This window comes from Bufo bufo, chromosome 11, assembly GCF_905171765.1.
Source record: "Bufo bufo chromosome 11, aBufBuf1.1, whole genome shotgun sequence".
Taxonomy (NCBI): Eukaryota; Metazoa; Chordata; class Amphibia; order Anura; family Bufonidae; genus Bufo; species Bufo bufo.
The window spans coordinates 24901464-24923376 of NC_053399.1; the positions used below are offsets into that span (position 1 = coordinate 24901464).

Consider the following 21913-nt stretch of genomic DNA (forward strand, 5'->3'; position numbering starts at 1 on the left):
GCGGCAGCCGCCGGAACTGTAAACATAAACACTTCTCACGCTTACCAGTTCGGCAGCCAATCAGGTGCCAGATTCCGGAAGTGACGGTCACTTCTCATTGGTGGAACGCCTGGCGTAGTCCGTAAGTGACACAGATAAGCGCGGCTACGCATGCGCGATAGAGTGTTAGAATTTGGCGCGTTTCCTGCTCTGCTGAGGCCCGCGGTACTGCTGCTGCTGCAGAGATGCCTAAGCGCTCTTACCCCTTCGACAGCCTGGCCGCGCCGCAGCTGAAGACACACGTAGGGCAGAAGGAGCTCATCCAGGGCGTGTGTGGAGAGAGCCTGAAGCGGGAGATCTTTGGTGAGAGAGGCCTTCTGCAGTCTCATTGTTACCATGAGACACAAGTTACTTGTCAGTCAGCCCCGTGTGCTGCTGTCCGCTGCTCGTAGTTCTAACGGGGGGGCTCTGCTGGGGCTTGTAGTTCTAACGTAGCTGGGGGGGAGGGCTCTGCTGGGGCTTGTAGTTCTAACGTAGCTGGGGGGGGGCGGGCTCTGCTGGGGCTTGTAGTTCTAACGTAGCTGGGGGGGGGAGGGCTCTGCTGGGGCTTGTAGTTCTAACGTAGCTGGGGGGGGAGGGCTCTGCTGGGGCTTGTAGTTCTAACGTAGCTGGGGGGGGGAGGGCTCTGCTGGGGCTTGTAGTTCTAACGTAGCTGGGGGGGGGGGGCTCTGCTGGGGCTTGTAGTTCTAACGTAGCTGGGGGGGGAGGGCTCTGCTGGGGCTTGTAGTTCTAACGTAGCTGGGGGGGGAGGGCTCTGCTGGGGCTTGTAGTTCTAACGTAGCTGGGGGGGGAGGGCTCTGCTGGGGCTTGTAGTTCTAACGTAGCTGGGGGGGAGGGCTCTGCTGGGGCTTGTAGTTCTAACGTAGCTGGGGGGGGAGGGCTCTGCTGGGGCTTGTAGTTATATAGAGTTGGGGGCGGGGCTATCCTAGTGCTGTAATCCCTGCAGGGGCCGCACTGAGCTATGCTGGTGCTCCTAAGCCCTGCGGGGGCCGCACCGGCCTGTGCTGTAGGCTCTGCGGGGGCCGCACCGGCCTGTGCTGTAGGCTCTGCGGGGGCTATGCTGGTGCTTGTATCACTGTGAAGTCTGTGCCAGTGCTTAAGGTTCTGCGGGGCTGCAGGTGGCTATGTTGTTGCCTGAAGGTCTGCGGGGGTTATGCTGGAGCTTGTATCTCTGTGGAGATCTTTGCTGGTGATTCTGTTTCTTCACGGTTGGACCTGTTCTGGCGCTCAGAGTTCTGTGGGGTGAGGGGCTTGGTAGGTGCTCCGAGTTCTGAAGGGCGCGGAGCTGTGCTGGCGCTTGTTCTGCATGAGGGTGCATTACTTGTGCTCGTAGTTCCACAGGGTACCATGCTGGCACTTGTAGTTCTGTGGGAGGTAGGGCTAAGAAGTTGCTCATAGTATGGGGCTATGCTGGTGCTTCTAGTTTTTGGAGGGACCTGTGCTGGCACTGCAGAACCAGTATCTCCTGAGCTGCACCTGAGTGTTTTGCCAAGTTTAGAAGTTATCCTCTATCCAAAGGATAGGGGGTAACTAACTGATCAGTGGAGGGTCTGGAGAGGTGCGACTCCCACCAATCCCAAGAACGGGGGTCTAATTTCCTCCAGTCTAATGGAGAGGCGGGTCGGGCATGAGGCCTGCTGCTCCATCAGGACTGGATGAGATGTACAAAGGTCGTATAGAGAATGAATGGCACTGCAGGGCGCGTGTCTGACCTGCTGCATCAGAATGGGGCGATTGGGACCCCCCTTCGAGAGATTCCCAGCAGTCAGACCTGAACCGATCAGTTATCCCAAGTCATGCTGATAACTGGTATTCTTTATTTCAGAAAGGACCAAAAAACTCCTGTTCAGTGGAGCGAAGGCCATTATGGGGCACCAAGGGAACCAGAATAAGAACGGTAATCCAGAGGAGGAGCCCCCGGTGCACGAGCTACTGACGGGGCAGACCACCATTGGACAAGATGGAAAGCTGCACAGATCGTCGCGGACATGTAAGGCGCACTGGAGCCCCTGAGTGTCGCACATGTTGTCATTGTCACCTACGATTCGCCGTCACGTACAAGACTGCTTGGGGCACGTGGTTCTTGGGTGACTTATTGCACACGACGCACTTTACCGTATGTCGCACAACTACGAACAATGAGCCCTTGACTTAAGGGTAGTTTTACTGGAAGGTTCTGCAACTTTCTAACCTACTTTGTTTTAGTTCCTCGCTGTTTCGAGCTCTCTGCTTGCTGGTGGTGAATGGAAACACTCTGAAATTCAAAACAGACCCCCAAACTGCCCATACTCTGTCGGGCAGAATGGTCAGTTATGTGAACGATCTCTCTGCAATTCTTCAGCAAAATCCGCTTGTGTTGCACGTTGATTTTTGCAGCAGATTTCACCATTTCTGCAAAGCGATGGGCAGGTTGTGGCCTTTCCTGTGCAGAACTCTTCCACTATCTGCAAATGTCGTTTTTCATTACCCAATCGAAGTGTAATTTGCACTGCAAATCTGACCTCTCCTTAAAGGGGTGTTCTTGTAATTTTAATAGGGGATAATTATTAGATCTGTGGGGTCCTACCGCTAAGACCCCCACTGATCATTCGAACGAGGGTCCTGCAGCCCCCTGAGATTAACGGAGCAGCCGGACGGGCATGCGGGCAGCCTTTCTGTCTATTGGAGCTCCTGAGATAGCCGAGTACAGCGATCGGTTATCTCTCGAACTCCCATAAAAAAACTGAATAGAATGACTGCTCTGGTTTGTTGCAGTGGGCTACGGGGCTCCCCTTCTCATGATCTTTGGGGGTCTCAGCGGTAGGGATAACTAACAGTTGGAATACCCCTTTAAGGCTTCCTTCACACGTTGGTGAATGATGGACATGTGCTGTCTGTTCTCCATGGACTGCACACATACTCCTTGATCTTAATGTGTTCATTTACACATCAGTGGTTTCTCCCAGGAGACATGCACTATGTGACACCGACCAAACGCACCCATTGAAGTCTGTGTTCTGTTGGTAGCAGACTCTGGAAAATTAAATTTTCAGGCTAGCAGTGTATGTGGAATACAGATGACGCTCAAAGGGGCCCAACACGGATGCATGGACCAAACCTGGATTCTTCACGGATGAACCACTCATTATCTTATAACGGACACAGACGTGGGAAAGGGGCCTTAGGCTTCATGCACACGACCATATCCGTGTTTCAGTCCTCAGTACACGGAGACCTTCCGTGTGCATTCCGCTTCCCCCCCCCCCCCCCCCCCCCCCCCCTCGCTCTCTACAGTAGAATAGGCTACTCCTCATCCGCAGTATGGACCAGAATAGGACTATACTTTGCAGATCGGCCGCACGGATCAGCAAAAATGACGGATGTGTGAATGCTCCTATTGAAATGAATGGATCAGTGCTATCACACAATGACCAATCCAAGTCATGTGCATGAAGCCTAATACAGTGGGGGAAATAATTATTTGACCCCTCACTGATTTTGTAAGTTTGTCCAATGACAAAGAAATGAAAAGTCTCAGAACAGTATCATTTCAATGGTAGGTTTATTGTAACAGTGGCAGATAGCACATCAAAAGGAAAATCGAAAAAATAACTTTAAATAAAAGATAGCAACTGATTTGCATTTCATTGAGTGAAATAAGTATTTGAACCCTCTAACAAAAAAAGACTTAATACTTGGTGGAAAAACCCTTGTTTGCAAGCACAGAGGTCAAACGTTTCTTGTAATTGATGACCAAGTTTGCGCACATTTTAGGAGGAATGTTGGTCCACTCCTCTTTGCAGATCATCTCTAAATCCCTAAGGTTTCGAGGCTGTCTCTGTGCAACTCTGAGCTTGAGCTCCCTCCATAGGTTTTCGATTGGATTAAGGTCCGGAGACTGACTAGGCCACTCCATGACCTTAATGTGCTTCTTCTTGAGCCACTCCTTTGTTGCCTTTGCTGTATGTTTTGGGTCATTGTCGTGCTGGAACACCCATCCACGACCCATTTTCAGTTTCCTGGCAGAGGGAAGGAGGTTGTCGCTCAGGATTTCACGATACATGGCTCCGTCCATTTTCCCGTTTATGCGAATAAGTTGTCCTGTGCCCTTAGCAGAAAAACACCCCCAAAGCAAAATGTTTCCACCCCCATGCTTGACGGTGGGGACGGTGTTTTGGGGGTCATAGGCAGCATTTTTCTTCCTCCAAACACAGCGAGTTGAGTTAATGCCAAAGAGCTCTATTTTGGTCTCATCAGACCACAGCACCTTCTCCCAGTCACTCTCTGAATCATTCAGGTGTTCATTGGCAAACTTCAGACGGGCCTGCACATGTGCCTTCCTGAGCAGGGGGACCTTGCGAGCCCTGCAGGATTTTAATCCATTGCGGTGTAATGTGTTTCCAATGGTTTTCTTGGTGACTGTGGTCCCTGCTAATTTGAGGTCATTAACTAACTCCTCCCGTGTAGTTCTAGGATGCTTTTTCACCTTTCTCAGAACCATTGACACCCCACGAGGTGAGATCTTGCGTGGAGCCCCAGAGCGAGGTCGATTGATGGTCATTTTGTGCTCCTTCCATTTTCGAACAATCGCACCAACAGTTGTCACCTTCTCTCCCAGCTTCTTGCTAATGGTTTTGTAGCCCATTCCAGCCTTGTGCAGGTCTACAATTTTGTCTCTGACATCCTTGGACAGCTCTTTGGTCTTTCCCATGTTGGAGAGTTTGGAGTCTGCTTGATTGATTGATTCTGTGGACAGGTGTCTTTTATACAGGTGACTAGTTAAGACAGGTGTCCTTAATGAGGGTGACTAATTGAGTAGAAGTGTCTAACCACTCTGTGGGAGCCAGAACTCTTAATGGTTGGTAGGGGTTCAAATACTTATTTCACTCAATGAAATGCAAATCAGTTGCTATCTTTTATTTAAAGTAATTTTTTCGATTTTCCTTTTGATGTGCTATCTGCCACTGTTACAATAAACCTACCATTGAAATGATACTGTTCTGAGACTTTTCATTTCTTTGTCATTGGACAAACTTACAAAATCAGTGAGGGGTCAAATAATTATTTCCCCCACTGTAGTTCTCACAGGAGGTGCTATGGTTCTGTCTGGTCAATCCTCTGGACTTCAGGTGGTAATCAGTCTGGGGTCCTGGCTGTGTAACTCAGAGGATTGTATAGACTGCATAGCACTGCCTCAGCTGTGACGCATTTATCCACTGATGCATAATTCATTGACAGCAAGCAAATCTATTGATGTTCTGATTCCAAAGAAAAATCAAAGTGCCTGACTTGATTGGTAATTTGCCAATCCTGTTCTTTCTGGATTATAATATTGCTATGAAGGTTTTCCAGTTTGCTCCATATCTGCTACTCTGTAATGGAGGAAAATGGGACTGAAAAAAGACCCAAATGTGGGGTAAAAAAATGACTGGTCTGAATCTCCTATCTACCACATGGTTTATTTTTGTAAATGATGCCTTAGGGTAACTGATTGCCCTAGTAATTGGTGCCTACACCTTCTGTAAATAAAGAGTCTTTTATTTTATTTTTTTATGTAACATATTTTCCAACTTTTTTGCCAATGCTTGCTGTCAGTGAACAGAAAAGGTCTTGCTGGTCCTGTGCAGACACCCGATTGGTTTCTTACAATATTAGGCCTCATGCACACGGCCGTTGTTTTGGAGGCGGACCCATTCACTTCAATGGGGGCCGATGCTGTCCGCATCTGTTGCTCTGTTCCGTGGCCCTGCAAAAAAAATATAACCTGTCTGTTTTGTGGACAATAATAGGCAGTTATATCAATGGCTGTCCGTTCCGCAAATTGCGGAATGCGCACGGACGCCATCTGTGTTTTGCGGTCCGCAAAACACACACCGGTCGTGTGCATGTAGCCAAATCCGGATTTTTTTCCTTTGACCAGAGCAGGATTAACTGCATTGCAGGCGTGGGAACTGCACACATGGAATTTTCTTTCTTGAATGGAAGGCACTGGGGGACACCTTAAAAGGAAGCCATGCATTGGTGCGGTCTCGTGGCGCAGCTAATTTCGGTTTCATCCCAACACTGGGATGACAGGTCAAAGGAGTGAGCGTTCCACCTCTTCTGCAGGAGCACCTAAGATTTTTTTTGTGCCAAAACACACTTAGATGCTGCTGGAACAGAGGAGGAAAGTTGAACTCAAGGAGAAATGGGAGACAGAGTGCGTGGTGGGAACACGTGCCTGCAGGCCGAGAGCGCCTCTCAGTCGGTGGCACGCTCCCACCTGGTCTGTGTCTCTACTGGGATGTACTGTGGATGCTGCACTGTGCTGGGGTCATTTTAACCACCTCAGCCCCCAGTGCTTAAACACCCTGAAAGACCAGGCCACTTTTTACACTTCTGACCTACCCTACTTTCACCGTTTATTGCTCAGTCATGCAACTTACCACCCAAATGAATTTTACCTCCTTTTCTTCTCACTAATAGAGCTTTCATTTGGTGGTATTTCATTGCTGCTGACATTTTTACTTTTTTTGTTATTAATCGAAATTTAACGATTTTTTTGCAAAAAAATGACATTTTTCACTTTCAGTTGTAAAATTTTGCAAAAAAAACGAGATCCATATAGAAATTTTGCTCTAAATTTATAGTTATACATGTCTTTGATAAAAAAAAAATGTTTGGGTAAAAAAAAAATGGTTTGGGTAAAAGTTATAGCGTTTACAAACTATGGTACAAAAATGTGAATTTCCGCTTTTTGAAGCAGCTCTGACTTTCTGAGCACCTGTCATGTTTCCTGAGGTTCTACAATGCCCAGACAGTACAAACACCCCACAAATGACCCCATTTCTGAAAGTACACACCCTAAGGTATTCGCTGATGGGCATAGTGAGTTCATAGAACTTTTTATTTTTTGTCACAAGTTAGCGGAAAATGATGATTTTTTTTATTTATTTTTTTTTTCCTTACAAAGTCTCATATTCCACTAACTTGTGACAAAAAATAAAAAGTTCTATGAACTCACTATGCCCATCAGCGAATACCTTGGGGTCTCTTCTTTCCAAAATGGGGTCACTTGTGGGGTAGTTATACTGCCCTGGCATTCTAGGGGCCCAAATGTGTGGTAAGGAGTTTGAAATCAAATTCTGTAAAAAATGACCTGTGAAATCCGAAAGGTGCTCTTTGGAATATGGGCCCCTTTGCCCACCTAGGCTGCAAAAAAGTGTCACACATCTGGTATCTCCGTACTCAGGAGAAGGTGGGGAATGTGTTTTGGGGTGTCATTTTATATATACCCATGCTGGGTGAGAGAAATATCTTGGCAAAAGACAACTTTTCCCATTTTTTTTATACAAAGTTGTCATTTGACCAAGATATTTATCTCACCCAGCATGGGTATATGTAAAAAGACACCCCAAAACACATTCCTCAACTTCTCCTGAGTACGGGGATACCAGATGTGTGACACTTTTTTGCAGCCTAGGTGGGCAAAGGGGCCCATATTCCAAAGAGCACCTTTCGGATTTCACTCCTCATTTTTTCCTGAATTTGATTTCAAACTCCTTACCACACATTTGGGCCCCTAGAATACCAGGGCAGTATAACTACCCCACAAGTGACCCCATTTTGGAAAGAAGACACCCCAAGGTATTCCGTGAGGGGCATGGCGAGTTCCTAGAATTTTTTATTTTTTGTCACAAGTTAGTGGAAAATGATTTTTTTTTTTTTTTTTTTTTTTCATACAAAGTCTCATATTCCACAAACTTGTGACAAAAAATAAAAACTTCCATGAACTCACTATGCCCATCAGCGAATACCTTGGGGTCTCTTCTTTCCAAAATGGGGTCACTTGTGGGGTAGTTATACTGCCCTGGCATTCTAGGGGCCCAAATGTGTGGTAAGTAGGTAAATGACCTGTGAAATCCGAAAGGTGCTCTTTGGAATGTGGGCCCCTTTGCCCACCTAGGCTGCAAAAAAGTGTCACACATCTGGTATCTCTGTATTCAGGAGAAGTTGAGGAATGTGTTTTGGGGTGTCTTTTTGCATATACCCATGCTGGGTGAGATAAATATCTTGGTCAAATGCCAACTTTGTATACAAAAAATGGGAAAAGTTGTCTTTTGCCAAGATATTTCTCTCACCCAGCATGGGTATATGTAAAATGACACCCCAAAACACATTCCCCAACTTCTCCCGATTACGGAGATACCAGATGTGTGACACTTTTTTGCAGCCGAGATGGGCAAAGGGGCCCATATTCAAAAGAGCACCTTTCGGATTTCACAGGTCATTTTTTACAGAATTTGATTTCAAACTCCTTACCACACATTTGGGCCCCTAGAATGCCAGGGCAGTATAACTACCCCACAAGTGACCCCATTTTGGAAAGAAGAGACCCCAAGGTATTCGCTGATGGGCAAAGTGAGTTCATGGAAGTTTTTATTTTTTGTCACAAGTTAGTGGAATATGAGACTTTGTAAGAAAAAAAAAAAAAAAAAAAAAAAGCATTTTCCACTAACTTGTGACAAAAAATAAAAAATTCTAGGAACTCGCCATGCCCCTCACGGAATACCTTGGGGTGTCTTCTTTCCAAAATGGGGTCACTTGTGGGGTAGTTATACTGCTCTGGCATTTTCCAGGGGCCCTAATGTGTGGTAAGTAGGTAAATGACCTGTGAAATCCTAAAGGTGCTCTTTGGAATATGGGCCCCTTTGCCCACCTAGGCTGCAAAAAAGTGTCACACATGTGGTATCGCCGTATTCAGGAGAAGTTGGGGAATGTGTTTTGGGGTGTCATTTTACATATACCCATGCTGGGTGAGAGAAATATCTTGGCAAAAGACAACTTTTCCCATTTTTTTTATACAAAGTTGGCATTTGACCAAGATATTTCTCTCACCCAGCATGGGTATATGTAAAATGACACCCCAAAACACATTCCCCAACTTCTCCTGAGTACGGCGATACCAGATGTGTGACACTTTTTTGCAGCCTAGATGCGCAAAGGTGCCCAAATTCCTTTTAGGAGGGCATTTTTAGACATTTGGATACCAGACTTCTTCTCACGCTTTGGGGCCCCTAGAATGCCAGGGCAGTATAAATACCCCACATGTGACCCCATTTTGGAAAGAAGACACCCCAAGGTATTCAATGAGGGGCATGGCGAGTTCATAGAAATTTTTTTTTTTTTGGCACAAGTTAGCGGAAATTGATATTTTTAATTTTTTTCTCACAAAGTCTCCCGTTCCGCTAACTTGGGACAAAAATTTCAATCTTTCATGGACTCAATATGCCCCTCACGGAATACCTGGGGGTGTCTTCTTTCCGAAATGGGGTCACATGTGGGGTATTTATACTGCCCTGGCATTCTAGGGGCCCTAAAGCGTGAGAAGAAGTCTGGAATATAAATGTCTAAAAAATTTTACGCATTTGGATTCCGTGAGGGGTATGGTGAGTTCATGTGAGATTTTATTTTTTGACACAAGTTAGTGGAATATGAGGATTTGTAAGAAAAAAAAATAAAAATTCCGCTAACTTGGGCCAAAAAAATATCTGAATGGAGCCTTACAGGGGGGTGATCAATGACAGGGGGGTGATCAATGACAGGGGGGTGATCAATGACAGGGGGGGTGATCAATGACAGGGGGGGTGATCAATGACAGGGGGGGTGATCAATGACAGGGGGGTTGATCAATGACAGGGGGGTGATCAATGACAGGGGGGGTGATCAGGGAGTCTATATGGGGTGATAACCACAGTCATTGATCACGCCCGTGTAAGGCTTCATTCAGACGTCCGGATGCGTTTTGCGGATCCGATCCATCTATCAGTGCATCCGTAAAAATCATGCGGACATCTGAATGGAGCTTTACAGGGGGGTAATCAATGACAGGGGGGTGATCAATGACAGGGGGGTGATCAGGGAGTCTATATGGGGTGATCACCACAGTCATTGATCATGCCCCTGTAAGGCTTCATTCAGACGTCCGGATGCGTTTTGCGGATCCGATCCATGTATCAGTGCATCCGTAAAAATCATGCGGACATCTGAATGGAGCTTTACAGGGGGGTAATCAATGACAGGGGGGTGATCACCACAGTCATTGATCATGCCCCTGTAAGGCTTCATTCAGACGACCGGATGCGTTTTGCGGATCCGATCCATGTATCAGTGCATCCGTAAAAATCATGCGGACATCTGAATGGAGCTTTACAGGGGGGTAATCAATGACAGGGGGGTGATCAGGGAGTCTATATGGGGTGATCACCACAGTCATTGATCACGCCCCTGTAAGGCTTCATTCAGACGTCCGGATGCGTTTTGCGGATCCGATCCATCTATCAGTGGATCCGTAAAAATCATGCGGACGTCTGAATGGAGCTTTACAGGGGGTTGATCAATGACAGGGGGGTGATCAGGGAGTCTATATGGGGTGATCAGGGGTGATTAGGGGTGATCAGGGGCTAATAAGGGGTTAATAAGTGACGGGGGGGGGGGGGGGTGTAGTGTAGTGGTGCTTGGTGCTACTTTACTGAGCTACCTGTGTCCTCTGGTGGTCGATCCAAACAAAGGGGACCACCAGAGGACCAGGTAGCAGGTATATTAGACGCTGTTATCAAAACAGCGTCAAATATACCTGTTAGGGGTTAAAAAAAACACATCTCCAGCCTGCCAGCGAACGATCGCCGCTGGCAGGCTGGAGATCAACTCTCTTACCTTCCGTTCCTGTGAGCGCGCGCGCCTGTGTGCGTCTCGCGAGATGACGCGTATATGCGTGACTGTGCGCAGCGCTGCCACCTCCGGAACGCGATCCTGCGTTAGGCGGTCCGGAGGTGGTTAAAAGGTATAATTATATTTTAAAAAAATGGTTTTACTTTGAATGAGGAAGGATAATGATTTATTAAACAGTTTGTCTCAAGGAGACGGCCTCTGTCCATGTGACATATGAACTTGATAGAAGGGACCCGAAGCTGCCATTCTGGTGGCCGGTCTGTGTATTACATACCCCTGAAGCAATGTCTGGCTAGTCTAGCCTTCCCCCAGTGATGATTGCTGAGGATAGAGAAGCTAGACCTGCCAGCTTTCAGGTAAGCAAAGGGGTTGTCATTTAGGCCTCCTTCACACGGGCGTCCCGGATTTGCTCCGGATGCGTTGCGTGTAGGCACGCAATTGCTGTCAGTTTTGACTGTGATTGAGTTCCAATGTTCAGTTTTTTTTCCGTGCGAGTGCAATATGTTTTGCACGCACGCGCGTGAGAAAAAAACTGACTATGGTACCCAGACCCGAACCTGGACTTCACTCAAGTTTGGGATCTGTGTTCTGTATATTTTATTATTTTGCCTTATAACATGGTTATAATGGAAAATAATAGCTTTCTTAATACAGAATGCATAGTACAATAGGGCTGGAGGGGTTACAAAATAAAAATAAACTCTCCTCATCCTGTTCCCGCAGCCGGCATCTTCTTTCAGGACCTGTAAAAGGACCTTTGACGTAATCGCGCTGATCACGTGGTGAGGGCGGTGACGTCAGCACAGGTCCTGCTGAATGAAGATAGAAATCTTGCGACATCAAAGGTCCTTTTGCAGGTCCTGAAAGAAGACTATGCCGGCTGCGCGAACAGGATGAGGTGAGTTAATTTTTTTTCCATTTTTTTTTTTTTTAAACACCCTCAAGCCACATTTTACTAAGCATTCTGTATTAAGAATGCTCTTTTCCTTTTTAACCATGTTATAAGGGAAAATACAGTAAGTTGACTTATCCATTTACTAACATCCTCCTAGCAACCATGTGTGAAAATCGCACTGCATCCACACATGCTTGCGTTTTTCAAGCAGCCTTATTAATTTCTATGGGGCCCACATTGCGTCAAAATCGCTGCTCATCTGAACAGCCCCATTAAAGTGAATGGGTCCGGATTCAGTGCAGGTGCAATGCGTTCACCTCGTTGTGAAAGGGGCCTTAAAGGGATGTTCCCATCTCAGACAATGGGGGCGTATCGCTAGGATGTGCCCTCATTGTCTGATAAGTGCAGGGCCCAGCTCGGAATCCCCGTAGAAATCAATGAGTGTGCAATAGCTATTTTCGGAAGCCCCATAGAAATAAATGGAGGGCAGCCGCGCATGGCTGAATTTACATGTGTGCAGGTCCCAGAGGTGTGACCCACACCTTTCAAACAATGGGGGCACATCCTAGCGATATGCCCCCAGTGTTTAAGATGGGAAAACCCCTTTAACCTTGTGCAAGCCACATAACTTGTCTCTTTTACGGTAGATGTCCACATAGCGGCCACTGGGCAGAACTGTAGTGGTTTGCAACAAATTGCAGCAATTTCTCAGGATGTTCAACTGGAGCGCACACAAACTGGATTTACCTGTTCTTTCCGAGAAACCATAGCACATAAATGCCTCGATGTAGGTCAGTCTTGCCATGAAATGGACAATACATTTGTTGGGGATATTCCTTTTTAGAGCAATTTTCACATTTAAAGGACATCTGTCAGCAGTTTTGTACCTATGACACTAGCTGATGGCGTCTGTGTTGGTCCCATGGTCATATGTGCCCGCATTGCTGAGAAATTATTTTATTATATGCAAATGAGCCTCTAGGAGCAACAGGGGCGTTACCATTACTCCTAGAGGCTCTGCTCTCTCTGCATCTGCCACACCATTTGCACTTTGACAGGACCAGGCAGTGTAAACCTACTCATACCTGGTCCTGTTGAAGTGCAGCAGATGCAGAGCCTCTAGGTGTAACGGTAACGCCCCCGTTGCTTCTACAGGCTCATTTGCATATATTAATAATTTTTCTCAGCAATGCGGGCACATATGAACATGGGACCAACACAGATGCCTTCAGCTGCCAAGTGCACATGTAACAGGTCAGCCAGTGTCCTAGGTACAAAACTGCTGACAGATGCCCTTATAGCCGCACGTATGTTGACATATTCTACTTTCATTTTGGAAGTGCACAGATGTCTGTCTCTTTTCTTCAAGCAGCGCAGCCGGTGGAGGGATCCAGAGCGTGCTCCTCCTGTGTACGATCAGTTGGTGAGACAGAGGCGTGCAAACAGTGTGAGCGCTACATCTGTAGAGGCTGCAGCAAGCCGTGCTCTTGTTGCTCTACTGTCACTTGCTCCAGTTGTTCAGTTCTTGTGTGAGTATCTCCTAGACGGACCTCTGCTCTTACATCTTAGAGGAGCTCTATCTTATTGATACAGTACTGAAAATGTGGCTGGCCATACACTGTACATGTGTAGCTGATGGTTGACTGCTCGTTTGGCCTGTAGCTAATACCTCCCTATTTTGGCTGACCATCTGTGTATGGGGTGTCCCGAATTATCCCTGACAATTTGGGATACGTCTACTGTGACGCATGCAAGGTAAGCAACATAAAGAAGCCCCTCAGTAGTAGCCAGGACTAAAATAGCAGTGACGTATGTAACACTGATTGCTGTACAGCATATGTGGCTCCTCAAAGGAGGATTGTCATTTCTAGTCAGATTTAAAGGGGGTGACCCACAGTTAAAGGGACACTTCCACCAGAAAAGGTTTTAACTCCATATTTATTAAAAAAAATTCAGAAGTTTTTTTTATTTTCATTTCTGCAGTACTTTAACTGAAAATTAAAATACAAAATCTTGTCCTTCTGTAGCATAGAGATAAAACTCCTATATAGATAGGTAATCCATCGTCTGTTTACTGCTGCTGTGTTGGAAAGAGGTAATCTGCTAGTATAATGGTAGGTGTAGAATTGGGATGGCAGCTCTATAGTTCTCTTCATAGGCCTAGATAAGGAGGTCCACAGAAAAGCATTGCATGTATTGGTGTGATGCTCTTAGTCTTTACAGGGGGGGGGGGTAGTTTACAGTGATTGGCTGACTGCCTAGCAAAAATTCTCATGTAGATTTTTTTTTAAAGTCCAAGCAAAAAGGAAGTGGGCCTTTCGCCAGTTTTTACTTTATAAACACAATACCTCACAAATGTCATATCGCTAATTTTGTTCATGATATGCTACGCCGTTGTGCCCCCAGTTTGGTTTTGGTGCCTGGTATGCTAATTAATATTATCGGAACAGGTAGGAGGAGACCTTTTCTCGGTGATCGTCTTTCTCCCTGGCTGTGGCGCGGTCCAATCACAGCAGACGGCATTATAGTCATTGAGAAAAAACTGCTCACCTTCTCCCTGGCTGTGACGCGGTCTTCTGCGAGGGGCGAGGGGGGGGGGGGGGGGGGCACAGCAGAGCAACATCAGAGCATATCATGAAGAAAAAATTGTGATGGGACATCTAGTGAACATGGGCTACAGCGTGAGGTATTGCTTTTTACAAAGTAAAAACTGGTGAAAGGTCCAGAACAAGGAGCAGAATACATGGAGGGGTTCAAAAAATTATATCCTGTTTTTTATGGTGAATTCTAAGATGCGGGAATAAATAGGCTTAAACAATGACTAAGTGAATAAAAGGTTTACTAAGCAGTGATAAGAAATGATCAGAAAATGCAGACATTCAGCATGTAGTAAAGGAACAATCATTTTAACCTGAAGTCAATTCTCGGTGAAGCTCCTTGCCACTAGCTGGTGCCCAAGGTGGTCGATATGAGACAAAGTAGTTCTCACGCAGACCTTTTCTTTGGAGCTTAGTCTTTTTATATCTAGCTATCCTTTATACCTTGTCCAGTGCCCCCACCCTAAAATGTAGACTGTGTGCAGCATGGGGTTGTTGTGATACCAAAATTTTGATTCGATACCATAAAGTATTGCGATACTCGATACCATTCGATACCACGCGAAAAAAATTAAACACCAAAAAAGCTGTGTGCATTCTGCATTTTAAAAAATGGCTAATTGCACAGTTTATTTTTATTTTTTTCTGTTCCAGCGTTCACCACATAGATTTTTATTTTAAGTTTGGACTTTTTGGACGTGGTGATATGTATATTTATTGTTTATATATTTTTAGATGTAAATTTGGGAAAGGGGGTGATTTATACTTCGTTTTTTATATTAAAAAAAATAAAAAATTTCCCCTCTTGGGGGGCTAGAACCTGGGATCTTTTCATCCCTTGTCCTATTCACCCTGATGGAGCTCTATTAGGGTGAATAGGACCTCACACTCTCCCGGTTGCCCTGTGCACACAGCAGCTGGGATGTTACCATGGCACCCAGGGCTTTAGTAGCATCCTGGCTGCCATGGTAACCGATCGGAGTGCCAGCAGTGTAATCCTGGGGCTCCGATCAGAACTGCCACTGCCACCAATGAAAAGGGGAGGAGACCCTGTGGCCTCTGCCACCAATGATTTTAATACTGGGGGGGCACACTGCACGACCAATGATAATTAATCTTAATTTAAATACAGGAGGCGAGTGCTGGCAGCAGATCAGCGGCAGTTAACCCCTCAGGTGCCGCTGAGGGGTTAACTGCCGCTGATCGCAGCTCCCTGTCAGAGGCAGGGTGCAGACTGATTCTGCCGGCACCTGCCTCCTGTATTAAAGGTTAAAGAGGACCTTTCATGGGTCCAAACATTGTAAACTAACTATCGGGATATGTAGCGCGCCGCTCTGTTCGCCCGCTGTGGCCCCCTGTATATTCTCGAGCTCTGTATGCTAATTGCTAGCATCGGAGCAATGGGGAGGAGACTGTCCTTTTTCTCAATAGGTGTCTCCTTCTCCCTGGCTGTAGAGCTGTCTAATCAAGGCGCAGAGCGTCACAGCCAGGGAGAAGGTGAGGGTGTGTGTTTTTTTTTTCTTTCTCTTTCTCTCTCTCTCTGCCTCTTTGCCTCTCGATTAGACAGCTCTACAGCCAGGGAGAAGGAGACGCCTATTGATAAAAAGGGCAGTCTCCTCCCCATTGCTCCGATGCTAGCAATTGGCATGCAGAGCTGGAGAATATACCGGGGGCCACAGTGGGCGAATGGAGCAGCGCCCAGGAATAAGTGCAGTGAGATCCCTAGGCGCCGCGCTACATATCCTGATAATTAGTCTACAATGTTTGGACCCATGAAAGGTCCTCTACCATCATTGGTGCGCCCGCCCCTCCTCCTGTCTCTTATTGGCAGCGGCGGCACAGGGGGGAGGAAGAGAGAAACTCCTTCTCCCCTGTGCTGCTGAGGAAACATAAGCGCGCTGACAGCAGCACGCTCATGTTCTGTGATACTAGGCTGTGCAGTAGGGCAGCCTAGTATCGATAAATGTCAAATCCCGGGACAAAAGTATCGATTGGGTATTGATATTTCGATACCCGCAACAACCCTAGTGCAGCACAAATGTACAGTGAACTGAGCCCTTAGGAATGTGGCCTTTATATTGACTATTCATATATTGTCCATACAGTCCTGATCAAAAGTTTAAGACCACTTGAAAAATGGCAAAAAATCATATTTTACATTGTTGGATCTTAGCAAGGTTCCAAGTAGAGCTTCAACATGCAACAAGAAGAAATGGGAGTGAGACAGAACATTTTTTTTGAGCATTCAATTAATTAAAAATAACGATTAAACTGAAACAGGCTGTTTTTCAGCTGATCCAAATTTTAGGACCACAAGCCTTTTTTTAAAAGGCCAAATCTGTGCAAAGATGTGGATTCATTGTCATTTTCTGTCAGGTAGTCACACGCTGTGATGGCAAAGGCCAAAAACTCTCCCTTTTTGAACGTGGTCGGGTTGTTGAACTGCATAAGCAGGGTCTCTCACAGCGCGCCATCGCTGCTGAGGTGGGACGCAGTAAGACAGTCATTTGGAATTTCTTAAATGATCCTGAGGGTTATGGAACAAAAAAGTCAAGCGAAAGACCCCAAAAAATGTCATCAGCACTGAGCCGGAGGATCCAATTGGCTGTCCGTCAAGACACTGGATGATCCTCGACCCAAATTAAGGCCCTTACTGGTGCTGACTGCAGCCCCATAACCATCGGACGGCATCTGAGACTGAAGGGCTTCAAAACAAAAAACGTTTTCAGAGACCTAGTCTCCTTGAACGCCACAGAACTGCTCGTTTGGACTTTGCAAGGGAGCACCAAACATGGGACATTCAAAGGTGGAAGAAAGTTTTATTCTCCTGATGAGAAAAAAATGTAACCTTGATGGTTTCCAACGTTACTGGCATGACAAGCAGATTCCACCTGAGATGTTTTCTAGGCGCCACAGTGGAGGGGGTGCCATAATGGTCTGGGGTGCTTTTTCCTTCAGTGGAACAATGGAGCTTCAGGAAGTGCAGGGGCGTCAAACGGCCGCTGGCTATGTCCAGATGTTGTAGAGAGCATTCCTCATGACTGAGGGCCCTCGTCTGTGTGGTAACGACTGGGTTTTTCAACAGGACAACGCTACAGTACACAATGCCCACAGGACAAAGGACTTCTTCCAGGAGAATAACATCACTCTTTTGGCCCATCCTGCGTGTTCCCCTGATCTAAATCCAATTGAGAACCTTTGGGGATGGATGGCAAGGGAAGTTTACAAAAATGGACAACAGTTCCAGACAGTAGATGGCCTTCGTGCGGCCGTCTTCACCACTTGGAGAAATGTTCCCACTCACCTCATGGAAACGCTTGCATCAAGCATGCCGAGACGAATTTTGGAAGTGATAAACAATAACAGCGGAGCTACTCATTACTGAGTTCATGTTTGGAAGTTGGATTTCTGTTTGGGGGGGGGGGGGGGGGGGGGGGATTTGGTGTGGTTCTAAACTTTTGATAAGCTGAAAAACAGCCTGTTTCAGTTTATTCCTTGTTTTCATTAAATTGAATGCTCAAAAAATGTTTTGTCTCACTCCCATTTCTTCTTGTTGCATGTTGAAGCTTTACTTGGAACCTTGTTAGGATCCAGCCATGCTAAATAGGATTTATTTATTTTTGCCATTTTTCAAGTGGTCTTAAACTTTTGATCAGGACTGTATATGATAAAAATGTTTTGATAGGAGTGTCCCTTTAAATAATAAAGGGCTTTCCAGGCTCATAATGGATTATCCTTAGGATGGACTATCATTATAAGATTGGTGGGAATCTTGGATTTGCACCCCACTGATAAGCTATTTGAAGGGAATGTAGCCTCATCAATGTCTACACTGCACACATTCAACTTAGTGTGGTCCTGCAGGGTAGTACATCTTTGTGCCTCTCAGTACGTCCACCAAATGTACCCAGCGCCAGTGGTCACACATGCCTAGTAGCACAGTCCCACTCATCATACTGCAAGCTCCTTTGCCTTCTCAAACAGCTGATACTGATTACCTATCGGAAAACCCTTGTAACCTTGATGCAGAAGGTGGTCTCTTATAACGTACTCATTTGCTGCCTGTGAGATGATCCCGCATTTTAACTGCATATCCACCAATTCCAAGGCTCCTCCTTTCTGTCATCCAAGATGGCCGCACCACTTATCAGACTACCTGGCGCATCTGATGGTCCAAGATACTTCCTGCTAGTGCTGGCCAATCCGAGGGCAGCGGGAAGTGTCTTGGGCTACTGAGAAGCGGTGCAGCCATCTTGTATAACAGAAAAGGGGAGCCTTGGAATTGGATGACCTGCAGCTCAAAAGATGAAGAGCAGGGCACCATGTAAGGCTTCTGTATTTTACCTAGTCAAATCCCCACACCCCCTTTTCTCAGTACATTGGTTTGGCCCTCTTCTGCTCTAGCGATGGGGTGGAGGGGATGTCCTCTGTTTGAACAACTTGGACCAGCAAGGTGATAGTTTCCTAGTAATGGCGTAGCTTGATATGGTTGGGAAAAAAACGCTTTCACAGTGTGTCCTGGTGCATGTCAGGAGGCCTCCTTAAAGTAGGCACTCAATGTAAGGTAGCTATAACTTGGATATTTGAAGAAAATTATTTTGGCTGTTTGTTTAAATCATGTTTTTAAATTTAACATTTTAAAAATTTAATTTTCCATGTCAATATCGCTAGTTAAACAAAAACCATGAAATCCTGCAGTTTTCCCACTGGCCACTAAAAATAATGGGCACCACTTCTTGGTCTGTACAGATCACTTTACTGCAGTTATCTACTTATCTGTCATTCCAATTCTGCCTGTAATGATATCACCTCTGTGTATAGATAAGACAGGATCCAGCATTCACAATAGGTGATATCACAGCTTATCTACTCCCTCCTGACCTCTGCACGGGTCCCTCCCATAGAAGTCATCTAGGTCCCCTCCAGACCATTGTGTCTCTAGCCCATGGAGCTGCCGGAAAGCAACTTTCTAAATGCTGTTAAGGCAAGATGGCCGCCCCCAGAATCATGCTCAGGAAAAGGAGTAAAAAAAAACTAATCTGAAAATAAAAAACCATTAGAAGAAAATAGTGTTCTTATCTGGCAGAAGAATTTCTGTGACACATTCCTTTAATGGATGTATTGGCATTGTCAGCGTGTACGTGTTCTGTTCCCTGTCTGAGGCACAGAAGGTTCCTGAAATGTCTGTTTCCTTATTTCAGTGACGGAGATCTCGGAGAGCGAGCGTTCTGCACAGCTTGTTCTGTATACGAAGTGTAAACCGGGGACGCCATCCTACAGATTGCATGTTGTCTGTGTTTTATGTCTGTAATTTTATGTTGATATTTTGTATGTATTTTATATCTAAATTCGAGTAATGAAATGAAATAAAGTTTATAATGAAAATGACCACTAGGTGGCGCTTCAGGCTTTTCACTGAATCGAAACTGGTGTGATTAGGAAACTGGTGGCGGTGGTGCTCGTGTCTGCAGGTGCCTGAGACTCTGCATTTGAGTGTTTGTAAGGAGCAAATTTCTATTTATTTTTTTGCGGACCCATTGGCTTGAATGGAGCCACGGAACGTGATTTGCGGGCAATAATAGGATATGTTCTATCTTTCAACGAAACAGAATGCATACGGAGTACATTCCGTTTTTTTGCTGAACCATTGAAATGAATGGTTCCGTATACGCAACGCAAAAAACGGCCCATAAACGGGGGGGGGGGGAGTCATGTGAAAGAGGCCCTAACATGTAGGTTCAGAACTCAAATTGGTCAATTTTAATTTTTTTTAAGGGCATCTGTCAGCAGTTTTGTACCTAAGACACTGACCTGTTACATGTGCACTTGGCAGCTGAAGGCATCTGTGTTGCTCCCATGTTCATATGGGCCCCCATTGCTGGGTCATATGGGTCTGCTCTTGCAATTGGGGTCATTAGATAAAACATGCAAAAAATAAAATGGATCCAGATAATTTACAGAGGATCCTATTTTACCAAATGTTCTGCGCCTTCTTGTCCCAAAACATAATTATGAAGTGAAGCGCTGTTGTGTAAAATTGTCTTAATGGGACAACTCCTTTTTAACAAGTCAACTTGTCCTCTATACACAGGATAAAGGCTCAGTGTGAGATCACCGGGTGTCTGACTGTTGGGACCCCACTAATCACCAGAATGGGGACCCATGCTCCTCAGTTTGAGTGGTGGGTGTCACACCGCATTCTATTAGCGACTTCCCCATAGAGTGGCTGACACACATGCTTGTCAGCTGCCCCATTCAGTCGGGGAGAATTGTCCTCAGTTCTTGTGCTCGGCTGGGGTCCGAATGTTCGGACCTGTGGATAAGTGGTCTTATTGGGACAACCCCTTTTTAATGTGCATTCTGGAAAGGAATCTGTCCTTTTTGTTTTTGACGCTGTGGTTGGCTCTTCTCTCTGATTGAAGGTTGTTTATCAGTAGAAAGTTGCCAAGTTCAGAGCACAGGGCAAGGGCTGTTTCTTTACCTCCAGTGACGTACCAGGCTTTTTATGGCTAGCAGTGATCCCGGTGACATCACCATTACTAATGGGCGGTCTATAGTGCTACCCTAGGCCATTTTACAGGCTAGGGCAGCACTAAAGACTGCCAGTGACATCACTGGGCTCACTGCTAGGTGGAAGCCTCTGCCTAGCATACCCATGGAAAGCCTGCGATATCCCTGGAGCTAAAGAAACAGCCAAGGGGGAGCATTGGAGCATGAAATGCTGAATGAGGGAAGGAGGAGTTGGGTCCAGGTTTAGAGCTTTAGGCCTCTTGCACACGAACGTGTTTTTTTTTTTTGCGGACCTTATACGGAACCATTAATTTCAATGGGTCCGCAAAAAATGGAAGGTACTCCATGTGCATTCCATTTCCGTTCTGCAAAAAAAAAATAGAACATGTCCTATTATTATTGTCTGCATTACGGACAAGAATAGGACTGTTCTATTAAGGGCCAGCTGTTCCGTTCCGCAAAATACGGAATGCACACACTTTTTTTTTTTTTTTTGCAGACCGCAAAATACATACGGTCGTGTGCAAGAGGCCTAACAGGAGGACCCCCGAGAGACCAGATTCTGACACAAACAAAATTTTAACTTAGAGGACCTTTCACCAGAATAAAGTATGTAAACGGACTATACAGACGTGTAGAGCGGCGCCCAGGGATCCCCCTGCACTTACTGTTATCCCCGGGCGCCGCTCCGTTCGCCTGGTATAGCCATGGTTAGGCTCCACCCAGGGGAACCTGCCGCAGTCTCCTTCTCCTATGCTGTAGCGCTTGCCAATTGCAGTAGCTGGGCCTGTCTCTCTCAGAAAGGGGCATATCGCCTAAACGGATTTTAACCCCTTGTCTGCTGAAACGGTCCGTTACAGCCTGGCTATGAGCTGAGCGCTGTGATTGCCCAGCGCTACAGCATAGGAGAAAGACACGCCGGCAGGTTCCCCTGGGTGGAGCCTAACCATGGCTATACCAGGCGAACGGAGCGGCGCCCGGGGATAATAAGTGCAGGGGGATCCCTGGGCGCCGCTCTACACGTCTGTATAGTCAGTTTACATACTTTATTCTGGTGAAAGGTCTTCTTTAAAGGGAACCTGTCGCCATGATTCAATGTAAGCTACAGAAAGCATTTTATACAGCAGGAGGAGCGGAGCAGATTGATATATAGTTTATGGGAAAAGATTCAGTAAAACTTTTA

The 21913-nt window shown here is 46.1% G+C and overlaps 1 protein-coding gene across 2 annotated transcripts; it reads left to right on the forward strand.

Moving 5' to 3' along the window:
* The first annotated feature begins 144 nt into the window (after nt 1-144).
* Nucleotides 145-19600, forward strand: SIVA1 (SIVA1 apoptosis inducing factor). 2 transcript variants are annotated; one of them, XM_040412780.1, is made up of 4 exons: nt 145-342; nt 1865-2029; nt 12996-13152; nt 19422-19600. In XM_040412780.1, the coding sequence occupies exons 1-4, from the start codon at nt 225-227 to the stop codon at nt 19477-19479; spliced, it is 498 nt and encodes a 165-aa protein (XP_040268714.1). In that variant the 5' UTR covers nt 145-224; the 3' UTR covers nt 19480-19600. The 2 variants fall into 2 exon arrangements, with proteins under 2 accessions (XP_040268714.1, XP_040268713.1); XM_040412779.1 differs by having other exon boundaries at nt 12993-13152; nt 19422-19592.
* Nucleotides 19601-21913: the final 2313 nt, after the last annotated feature.